This window comes from Dryobates pubescens, chromosome 23, assembly GCF_014839835.1.
Source record: "Dryobates pubescens isolate bDryPub1 chromosome 23, bDryPub1.pri, whole genome shotgun sequence".
NCBI classification, from domain to species: domain Eukaryota; kingdom Metazoa; phylum Chordata; class Aves; order Piciformes; family Picidae; genus Dryobates; species Dryobates pubescens.
The window spans coordinates 8,234,163-8,246,183 of NC_071634.1; the positions used below are offsets into that span (position 1 = coordinate 8,234,163).

General features: G+C 45.1%; 1 protein-coding gene across 1 annotated transcript in view; it reads left to right on the top strand.

Annotated features, from left to right (window-relative positions):
* Positions 1-12,021, top strand: part of POLN (DNA polymerase nu) — a 61,480-nt gene that overhangs the window by 30,571 nt on the left and 18,888 nt on the right. The window contains exon 20 of the mRNA XM_054172088.1: positions 10,877-10,959. Coding sequence (XP_054028063.1) covers positions 10,877-10,959 — 83 coding nt within the window. The remainder of the gene's footprint in view (positions 1-10,876; positions 10,960-12,021) is intronic.

The window sequence follows — 12,021 nt, forward strand, 5'->3', positions numbered from 1 at the left end:
GAGGACTCTGACAGGAGGCACTTGAAAACTGTGGCATTTACAAATACAGCCTGTGTGAGAGCTGTGATAATTCTTGCTTTGCCTTTGGAATAGCTTTCTTAGGTAGCTCTGCCTCCACACATGGGGGTTTCAATGTATTTCTGTAGATGTGTTTGAACTTTCTCTTGAGATACAGGAATCAGATCTAGGTTTGAGCTTGTGGTGTTTTAATTATTGCACTGTGCTCTTCCAGAGAGCATTCATGTAGTGGTTTCATTTGGTAGCACTTTCTCCACCTACTCCTTTCTACTCCCTTGTCCCAAACTCCCACACACCTTCCCCCCACCCTGCACCCCCTAAAATAAAAATCCTGTAAATGCTGATGTGTAGTAAGAGAGGATGCTCAGTTTGCCTTCTCAGAACCAGGGTTTTAAAACACTCTAAGCTCCAAGTGCAGCACCTCATGGGGGTTGGTGTGGAATATTTTAACAGTTTTACTTCTGCAGCACAGCAATTTCTCTCTGTTTTGAATGCTCCCTTGCAATAGTTGGTATTAATGAAATTTAACACTCTGGCTGTGTGGCAGCTGGGGGAAATTTCACCTTATAGTTTACAGTCCCTTGGAGAAGCGCAGCTGTGACATTTGTTTAGACTAGCAGATAATAAGGCAGAGGGAATAAAGTCTTCAGGAAGCTTCGTGGCCTTTGTTTTCAGAAGAGCTAAACAACAGCTTTAAATAAACCAGATTGTTAACAACAAGTTTAACCAGAGAGCTTAACTTTCTGACACCTTGGCAGCTGATTATTGCACATTAAATGCTTTCTTAGCATTCTGGAATAGATGTAAAACAGTGTTAGAATTGTCACCACCACAACTAACACACAAAGGGGGGGAAGGCAAGCTCAGAGGAGACTGGGCAGTCTTCACTTGTTTCCTGGTGTCTGTTAACATTTGGCTTTGCTAATTTGGCTTGTGTATGAAAAGCCACCCCAGAATACTCATCTTCTTCTAGGCTGACCTTGACAAAATGCTTCATTTTATGACTCCAGAGCTTTGTAAAATATTTGTGTTTATTTCATTCAACTCAATTAACTTTAGATTTAGTGTCAAGCTATATCTTGATGAAATCAGGAAAGCAAAAGCTATTGCTTGAACACCTCCAGGGATGGTGACTCCACCACCTCCCTGGGCAGCCTGTTCCAGTGCCTCACCACTCTCTCAGTAAAGAAGTTCTTCCTAATGTCCAGTCTAAACCTCTCCTGGAACAACTCAGACCCAATTCCTGTCATCCTGTTGCTGATTACATGGGAGAAGAGCCCAACACCAGTCTCACTCCAGCCTCTTTTCAGGGAGCTGTGGAGAGCAATAAGATCTCCCCTCGGCCTTCTCCTCTTCAGACTAAACAATCACCTCTCCCTCAGCTGCTCCTGATATGATGCCCTCCAAACCCCTCACCAGCCTTGTTGCTCTTCTCTGGACATGCTCCAGGCACCTCAATGTCTTTCTTATACCCAGAACTAAACACAGTACTAAAGCTTTGGCCTCACCAGGGTGGCATACAGGGGCACAGACCCTTGTCCATGTTATTCACTAGGCAAGAGAGACTACAAAGGTGGGAAGAAAGCCCTTTCTTTTTGTGTGCTCCTGCAGGAGGGAAGGTGAGAACAGCTGAAGGTTGCAGGGTAGGATGACATTCATCAGTGTCAGGGACTCTCTTTTCTAACTGAAAGCTGCTCAGAATTGTGCATTTTTAAAGGGAAAAATCTCTATGTGGCCTTTTCTTTGCCAAGAGCACTGAAAATGAATGCTCTCTAATTTCACTTCAAAATCCAATATCTGGCACATCAACATGCAGGTAAATATCTTAACAGACAGAATGGATCACTTTGCTCCCAAATGCATCTCACAACAGATTGTAACTGATGACAGCTGCAATTTGCAATATGACCTTGCTGCAATTTCTTCCTCTGATTGTTTGCTCCTTCAGCCTATAGCATGAGGAGACTTCTGGCCCACAGAGCCAACTGCAGAGATGTGACTCTGTCTCTCTAAAGTGCCAGAGAGCTGGATCTCAGGCTCTTTAAAAGAAGGTTGAAGACTAATCAAATAAATCTTCATGCAATGGACTATAGAGGCTGCTCAGACAGAGTAAATTATTTTATGATTAACCATTGGAAGGACTTTCAAAATCCTAAAGTGTCTCTGGAGTCTTGAAAAAAAGAGTTTTAGAGGGGTTAGAAAAGCTTTCTCCTGGCATGAAATAGAGATTAAAACCCCCTAAAATGCTGTTTGTTTGGGTGGCAAACAATGAGGGAGAAGAGAGACAATGACAGAAGTGTGACATGGGAAGGATGCTCTTAGTGCTGCAGTCTTTCATTCAATGAAGCTGAACACAACTAAGAGCTTTTATAAAATCATCTAAACTAATTAACACAAATTTGAGCTCCCTGAGTGGGAGACTGTGACCCCCCTCTCCCCTCTGTGCTGAAGTCCATGACCCCTGTAATTACATGGGAGACCCATGCCAGAGATTTTCCAGCTCTGCCTCTCATAATGCCAGAGAGGGAATAAACAGATCTAAAATAGGGGGGTGGGGGGTGTGTCCCACCCTGTGTATTGCCCTTTAGACAAGGAGGTGTGAGGCATCTGGTGTACTAATGAAGACATCCCAATGCCCCGGGTCACTGATTCATTTATTGGTGCATGTCCTTGGGTGAGTGGTTTCTTGGTGATATTCTGTAATCTTACATGTCACTTATGCAAACCAGGAAAGACTGATTGGGTCTTTCCTCATAGGAGGGATGCTCCTCAGCATCTCTGTAGCCTTCTCCAGCAAGTCCCTGTCTTTCTTGAACCCAGGAGCCCAGGACTGGACCTGGTACTCTGATGTGGCCTCACCAGGGCAGAGTAGAGTGGGAAGAGAACCTCTGTCATCAGCAGCTCACAGCTGGGATCTGGATTAATTTGCAGATGCAGAAGAGTGGCTAAGAGCTTTGTGGCTGTTATGCCTGAGCTTGGCTTGTCTGGAATGTGACCCAGATCAAGGCAATGTGTGTCTGTCTGCCAGATATTGTGTTGGAGGAGTTTGCTCTGCCTTTTCCTGCACATAAACAGACGACTTCCGTCACCCTGCAGCCTTTCCCAGAAAGGCTGAAATGTCTTGGCACATTCCTGTGGAGGCTGATTTCCTTCCACTGCTACCTGTTCTCAAAGTTTTATTTTGGCATTGCCCACACTTTGTGCCCTGTGGCCTCTTGGATGTGTGTTGTGGTCATATGCTTTATGCTGTCTGTGCTCATTTCCCTGCATTAGTATTTGTGTTAATTCTTTCATTTCAGGGCTGTAGAGGTTAAAAAGAAAACCATCCACAGCTCAGCTCTGTATTGGATTTGGTTTTCTAGTTTGTAATTAAGCTTTGTTAAAACTATAGATAAGATTGCCATATTTTTCTTGGGTATAAAGAAACCTAGTATTCATTCATTTTAAGGTCTTCATAGAATCACAGACTGGTTTGGGTTGGAAGGGACCGTGTCCAGAGAAGGGCAACAAAGCTGGGGAGGGGTTTGGAGCACAGCTCTGTGAGGAGAGGCTGAGGGAGCTGGGGTTGCTTAGCCTGGAGAAGAGGAGGCTCAGGGGAGACCTTATTGCTCTCTGCAACTACCTGAAGGGAGGTTGTAGCCAGGTGGGGGTTGGTCTCTTCTCCCAGGCAGCCACCAACAGAACAAGAGGACACAGTCTCAAGCTGTGCCAGGGGAGGTTTAGGCTGGATGTTAGGAGGAAGTTCTTCACAGAAAGAGTAATTGGCCATTGGGATGTGCTGTCCAGGGAGGTGGTGGAGTCACCATCCCTGGAGGTGTTTAGGAAGAGACTGGATGGGGTGCTTGGTGCCATGGTTTAGTTGATTAGATAAGTTGGACTCAATGATCTCAAAGGTCTTTTCCAACCTGGTTAATCCTATCCTATCCTATCCTATCCTATCCTATCCTATCCTAAGATAATTTAGTACCAACCCCCTTGCCATAGCCAAGGACACCTTCTGAGCTGTCCTTGAACATCCCCAGGGAGGAGGCATACATAATCTCCCTGGATAACCTGTTCCAGAGTCTTACGACCCTCATACTGAGGAACTTCATCTTAAGATCCAGTCTAAGCCTACTTTCCCTCAGCTTCAAACCATTCCCCTCTGTCCTCTTGCTAGACCCTTTCTCCAGCCTTTCTGTAGGATCCTTTCAGGTATTGGAAGGCAGCTCAAAGTGAAACTTTTGACTTGAAATTAATTCTCACAGTACCCATTAAAACCAATTAATTATCAGAAATATCAATTTATTTGCAGAGGAAGCAGGCTGAAGAAGAAAGCCCACTGGGGATTTCTAATGTGGCTCATGTGTCTCTGAGAAATTGCCTTCCCCCTCCTCATTTTGTTGCTCAAAGGCTAAATAGCCTTCACCTCAGACTGCAGCAATGCCACTCTGTATTTCAGAAGGAATCAAACACCCTGAGCAGAAGGAAATCATTGTCCATGCAAACAGAAAAAAGCCCACATTTTTATTATTGGGGGGGGGGGGGGAAATGGATCATTTTGATTAATGACTTCTGTTTGCTCAAGCACTTGTGATTTATATGGCAATTTCACACTTTATTATTCCAGAATCCCAAGAATCTGAATGTGGAACATAAATTAACAGACTTGCAGTGCTAGATGTAATGCCTCTCTGCTCACATTGCCCATCCCAGGAGGGGCTGACTAACCATTTTGGGTGTGGGGATACATTAAAAGACACACAAAGCTCTGAAATTTGACTTGCTTCTCATGTATTTTGTGATCAGGAGGTGCTAAGTGACTGTTGTGATGCCATCATCACCTCAGCCAGGGATATCTGATGACTGTACCAGGCAAGGTTTTGTTTGGGTTGCTCCCAGCTGAAGCATGGGATTCTCCTCGTGGAGGTGCCTACCATGGGTGCAACCATGAGTCTGTTTCTGGTTTTCCCAGTCAGTGCTTTCAAGTTGAGGCTTGGATAATGCACAAACGTCCAGTTTAGCCTGGAGAAGAGAAGGATCAGAGGCGACCTCATTGCCCTCTACAACTACCTGAAGGGTGGTTGTAGCCAGGTGGGGGTTGGTCTCTTCTCCCAGGCAACCAGCACCAGAACAAGGGGACACAGTCTCAAGTTGTGTCAGGGGAGGTTTAGACTCGAGGTGAGGAAAAAGTTCTTCACTGAGCGAGTCATTCGTCATTGGAATGGGCTGCCCAGGGAGGTGGTGGAGTCGCCGTCCCTGGAGGTGTTCAAGGGGAGATTGGATGTGGCACTTGGTGCCATGGTCTAGTTGTGAGGTCTGTTGGAACAGGTTGGACTTGATGATCCTTGGGGTCTCTTCCAACCTTAGTTACTGTGATACTGTGATACTGTGTGAAAATCCTAACCCTTGGTTATGTGCACAGATTGGAGTTCTAGTTTCTTCTGTCACTGCTCAGGTTTCTCCAGAACCATCAGCCCCTCCCAGCAAGACTCTTGTCTAGTGTCTTCCTCAGTACCATGATCTGGTAAGTATGTGTCTTCCTCTGCAGATCTCTGTGGCTTCTTACTCATGGTGCCCTGTCTGTCATAACCCTTTGTGGTAGGTTGAGAGAGGGCTTAGCTCTCCCTCCTCCACAGAGTAAGAAACCACAGCTAACTCAGTCGAAGAGCAAAAGCTATATATTTACAAGCATATATGGAAAGCAGGTTATATATAACACAATATATACAGGTATTTACAATATATACACAGAAATACACAGCAAAGACAAATAACACAACAAAAATCCCTCCCTCAGGGAGGGATCCCCTCTTTGGAACCCCCTCTCTCCCCCCCTTACCTCCCTTTTTCCCCAAAAAGGGGTTAGAGAGAGAGAAAGGCAAGTTACTAAGGAAAAGAGTTGTTAGCAAGCTTCAAAAGCCCATGCAGGATTAGTGTTTGCTTATCTGAAGGCCAAGTCCAGCAGTTTGCAGAAGAAGCAGGCAGGGAGAACAGGCTGAAACACCAAACTCCCCCAACTCCCAAACCCAACTGAACTGAGGAAAAAATTTTCCAACCGCTTCACAATCTAAAGCTGAATTTTTGTTTATCAACCAATGAAATTCGTTTAGAATATCAGAATGTTTTGGTTCTAGTACCAAAAACATTAGCCAGTGTGTTCCAGCAGTGTTTGTTCTTAAAGGCACAGCCTCAAACGACCACAGTCCACCCCTTTCTAAACAATTTCATTGGCTGTTCGTACTGTCCATCCAATCCAGAACAATATTTACAGTTCGTAAGTTAAGTTCATCGTCCATTCCGGCTATACTCAGATGTAGATGATTCAGAAGTCCAAGAAAATCCAAAATCAAGAAAATGGAAAACAGTTTGTCTCTCCGCAGACGAAGCGAAGAAAAAGGGAAACAGGGACTCAGGGACTCTCAGTTGACTCAGGGCTCTCAGGGTTCTCAGGGTTCGTGCACCGTAGATTCCTCAGGGACTCTTTCCTTTGGACGCGCTGTAGCTGTACAACATTCTGAAATTAAACTCTCTCAGCTAAAGTTAAATCTCTTTGTGGAATACACTGAATTTCACCATTCTCTTGCATTACCCAATAAGTGTGACCCGGACCTTCTGCTGAAACCACCCCTCGGACAGGTTTAGCCTCTCCTGAGGGCGAAAATACCCAAACAGTTTTACCTAACAGATTCTTTTCCCTAACAACAGGAACTCTATCACCTTCTACTTTCTGTAGCAGATCAGAATGTGCAGGTCCAGCTCGGTTCACTGAACCTCTACTGTTCACCAGCCAGGTTGCTTGTGCTAAATGTTTCTCCCAGTTTTTCAAAGATCCACCTCCCATGGCTTTGAGAGTGGTCTTCAACAAACCGTTGTAGCGTTCGATCTTCCCTGCAGCTGGTGCATAGTAAGGAATGTGGAAAATCCACTCAATACCGTGCTCTTTTGCCCAGCTCTTTACAAGGTTGTTCTTGAAGTGAGTTCCGTTGTCTGACTCAATCCTCTCTGGAGTTCCGTGTCTCCACAGGATCTGTCTCTCCAGACCGAGAATGGTGTTGCGTGCAGTTGCATGTGGGACTGCGTAAGTTTCCAGCCATCCAGTGTTTGCCTCTACCATAGTAAGCACGTACTGCTTACCAGAACGAGAACGTGGTAGAGTGATGTAGTCAATCTGCCAAGCTTCACCATACCTGTATTTGGACCATCTGTCACCATACCACAAGGGCTTAATTCTCTTTGCCTGCTTAATAGCAGCACAAATGTCACAGTCATGGATGACTTGTGTGATGGCATCCATGGAAATGTCTATGGATCTGTCACGAGCCCATTGGTATGTTGCATCTCTGCCTTGATGTCCTGACGAATCGTGAGCCCACCGAGCTAAGAATATCTCACCTCGGTGTTTCCAGTCGAGATCAAGTTCAGAGTCCTTGTCTACTTGAGAAACTCTTGCAGCTAGATCTGCCTGATGGTTGTGCTGCTGTTCCTCAGTAGCTTTGCTCTTAGGAATGTGAGCATCAATGTGTCTCACTTTCACTGGAATTCTCTCGATTCGATCAGCAATGTCTTGCCACAGTTCAGCTGCCCAGATGGGTTTTCCTTTCCTCTGCCAGCCATTCTTTTTCCATTTCTTTAGCCAACCCCATAGAGCATTGGCTACCATCCATGAGTCGGTGTAGAGATAAAGCTTTGGCCATCTCTCCCGTTCAGCTACGTCGAGAGCTAGCTGGACAGCTTTTACCTCTGCAAACTGACTGGATTCTCCTTCTCCATCCTTCGCCTCTGCAACTCGGCGTGTTGGACTCCACACGGCAGACTTCCACCTTCGCTTGTTCCCGACGAGACGACAGGAACCGTCTGTGAACAAAGCATATTTCTTTTCATCATCAGAAAGGTCATTGTAAGGAGGAGCTTCCTCAGCACGAGTTACTCTCTCCTCTGGAGGTTTAGCACAGTTGGTATCTTCAGGCCAACTTGAGATCACCTCCACCAGACCAGGTCTTTCAAGATTTCCCATTCGAGCTCTCTGTGTTATCAGGGCCATCCACTTAGACCAGGTGGAATCTGTGGCATGATGTGGTGTGGAACCTTTGCCTTTGAACATCCAATTCAAAACTGGCAATCTGGGAGCTAAGAGAAGTTGTGACTCAGTTCCAATTACTTCAGAAGCTGCTTTCACTCCTTCATAGGCAGCTAGAATCTCTTTCTCTGTTGGAGTGTAATTAGCCTCTGAACCTCTGTAACCTCGACTCCAGAAACCAAGAGGTCGTCCACGTGTCTCACCTGGAGCTTTTTGCCACAAGCACCAGGTTGGACCATTGTCACCTGCAGCCGTGTACAAAATGTTCTTAATGTCTGGACCATCTCGCACAGGTCCCAGACCCACTGCTTGGACTACTTCTTGCTTTATCTGGTCAAAGGCTGCTTGTTGTTCAGGTCCCCAGTGGAAACTGTTCCTCTTTCGAGTCACATCATACAGAGGTTTCACAATCTGACTGTATCCAGGAATGTGTAGTCTCCAAAATCCCACTATCCCCAAGAAACGTAGAGTTTCTTGCTTGTTCGTGGGATTTGCCATGGTAGAGACTCTATTTACCACATCCACTGGAATGTGTCGGCGTCCATCCTGCCACTGCACTCCCAGAAACTGGATCTCTGTGGTAGGACCTTTCACTTTGTCTCTCTTGATGGCAAAACCTGCATTCAGGAGAATGTCCATGATTTTGTTACCTTTCTCGAAGACTTCCTCAGCAGTTTTACCCCAGACGATGATATCATCGATGAACTGGATGTGTTCTGGAGCACCACCTTCCTCCAGAGCATCATGGATTACTGCATGACAGATGCTGGAGCTGTGGATCCAGCCCATTGGCAGTCTGTTGAAAGTGTACTGGATTCCTCTCCAGGTGAAAGCAAACTGAGGCCTGCATTCCTCTGCTATGGGAATAGAGAAGAAGGCATTAGCAATGTCTATGGTAGCATACCATTTGGCCTCTTTGGATTCCAGCTCATACTGGAGTTCCATCATGTCTGGTACTGCTGCACTCATAGGCGGAGTTACTTCATTCAGGGCTCGGTAGTCCACTGTCAGACGCCAGTCTCCATTCGGCTTTCGCACAGGCCACACTGGGCTGTTGAAAGGTGAATGAGTTTTGCTGATGACTTTCTGACTCTCCAACTGACGAATCAGATTCTGAATGGGCAACAAAGAGTCACGGTTGGTTCTGTATTGTCTGTGATGCACAGTCCGAGAAGCAACCGGCAACTTAATGTCCTGAATCTTGTGTTGTCCCACAACTGCAGATTCATCAGAAAGCTCAGGTCTAGCAGACAGCTTCAGTTTTTGTCCATCAATTTCTACAGAAGCTACTCCAACTTCTTTTCAGAGAAGTGAGCAGCTAACAGACCCTCTGGTGACCCCTTGCCTCTCAGTGTCTCTAGCCTCAGATGTCAGTAAATCTGCAAGCAAACACTTGCTGTTCTCTCATCTCTTGCCTTCTCCAGGCCTCTAGTTTGAGTCGTGCAGCAGCAGCAAGGCAGTGTTGCCTTTTGTATTTTCTCCCTGGTTTCTGCATTCTTCAGTCTTAGTTCTGCAGCTCAGGAAGGTCCTCAGGTAAAATCTGCTCTCTTATCAGATTCTCTTTTCCCTCCTGGTTCTGGATAGGTGCTTTCTCAAATGTATGGATAGCTTTCTGCCAGGTTCTTCAGGAATTTCCTGCAGGTATTCTGCCAGAGGTTGCTTCAGGAAATCCTTTATGATGTCCAGCTTCCTAATTCTGAATTTATCATCTCCAGTTCCCACTTTGTCCTCTTACTTGGGTACATTCAGGAATCTTAACCTACTTGATTCAAAAGAGCCATGAACTTTTGACCTGGCATAACTAAGAAGGCAAGTTCTGAAAGTCTTCAATGACCAGAGTGATTGAATTAAGTGGGAACAGTCTTCATTACTAGGTATTAGGTTATCCAATTTTTCCCCTGTTTCTTATCCTATAATAAGCAGTGCAAAGTCCATGTTGTCCAAAGGGACAATCTGAGCTTCTACAAACTCAAAGACTGTGCTCACTGAAGGTTTGAAACCATATTCCATTGCATTTTTCCTCTTCCAAACTCCTGTGCTGCAATAAGGGCTTGCTTAAATCAGATTGCACTCAAGGTCTATTTGTTTGTCATTCAGAGTATCATATCTGTTACACCAGCACTCTGCATAGGCTTGGCTAAAATTAGTGTATGGGGCAAGCAAGGAAAAATCTGTGCCTCTGCTGATTCTCAGGGTGTTTGAATATCATCATTATGGTGAAAGGCTCTTCTCCAAGAAATACAGAGAAATATGCCATGTTCTCAAACATTGTCAATCAAATCATCTTCCATGGCTAAAAACGTCCTTGTTGCTCTCCACCACTCCCTGCAAGGAGGTTGGAACCCAGTGGGGGTTGGTCTCTTCTCCCTAGTAACAAGTGATGGGAGTAGAGGAAGTGGCCTCAAGTTGCACCAGGGGAGGTTTAGGTTGGATATTAGAAGAAAATTCTTCTCTGAAAGGGTTCTCAAAAGCGGAGCAGGCTGCCCAGGGAGGTGGTTGAATCCCCATCCCTGGAGGTGTTTCAAAGAGGCAGAGATGTGGTGCTGAGGGCCATGGTTTAGCACCAGCCTTGGCAGAGGTAGAGAGTGGTTGAACTGGATGATCTTAAAGGTCTTTTCCAACCAAAGCCATTCTGAGTCTGTGATTCCTGGCCGAAGATGAAATCCCTTAAGTGCTTCTGTTCCTACCTTACAAGTCTGTAGTTATTAAATGATTATTGACTTCAAATACAGTGTTTGTGGGGATGACAACTGACATAAGTTGTAACTGAAAGTATGTGATTCTTGTTTGTTTGCTCAGGAAAGAGATTCCACCTGAAGAAGTGAAACACTCAGACAGAGAGCAGGCAAAGCGAATCGTGTACTCCGTGGTTTATGGAGCAGGTAAGCATTTTCAGACCAAAAAAAAAACCCCAACCAGCTACCACAGATTCAAACTTTCTGCATAATTTATATCAGCAAAGTGAATTTGCAAAGGTGAATACAAGTTGGACAGAATATTGCATCTTTCTTTTCCTCAGGGATTATGAAATGATCCAAAATGATCCAATTAGCACAACCACACTGACACAGACAAAGCTGACTCTGATGTTTGGCTTTATTTGCTTCTGGTGTCACTGAAGCAGTTGTATTTGTCTCAAATTAATTTCATTTTGAGTGGATTTTGCAGTAGATACACATAGTTGAGAATAACTGAGATTTAATGCACTGGAATGAAGTTACAAATGCTGATACAGTCTCAAAACATGTTTATAGAATCACAGAATGGCTGAGGTTGGAAGTGACCTTTGAAGGTTGTCAGATCCAATCCTCCTGCTCAAGGAGGGACATCTAGAGCCACTTGCCCAGCACCCATTCAGACAGCTTCTGAATGTCTCCAAGGGTGGAGACTAAGTCACTATTCCTGGAGGTGTTCAAGAGGGGATTGGATGTGGCACTTGGTGCCGTGGTTTAGTCATGAGGTCTGTGGTGACAGGTTGGACTCGATGATCTTTGAGGTCTCTTCCAACCTTGGTGATTCTGTGATTTCGTGATTCTGTGACTCCACAATCCCCACCATTCTATGATTCTTTGTTAAAAACCAAGGAAGAGTCTCATTGTGTCTAGGAGTTGATACTTTACAGCAATTACTGAGAGGAGCTGCTGTGTTTTGCTTTGTTTGGAGCAATTCAATTCACCTTTTCTAATTGCCTCAGTCAGCTTGCAGAACTAAGGCAACCTAAACATCTGGAAGGGGGAACTGTCTTTAGAAACATGCATAAGGAATCAATTCCATTTAATAGCAGTATGTCCAAGCCCTAAACTGGCACAGAGGGATGTCAAGGTGTTGAAATGAAAAGCAGAAGAAGCAATTATATTTCTGGTTTTGGAAGATGACATTATAGAGTGGAGAACACTGAAACTCCCAGGCTGCACCTAATGATTCCCCTGGCACAGATAGCTCCA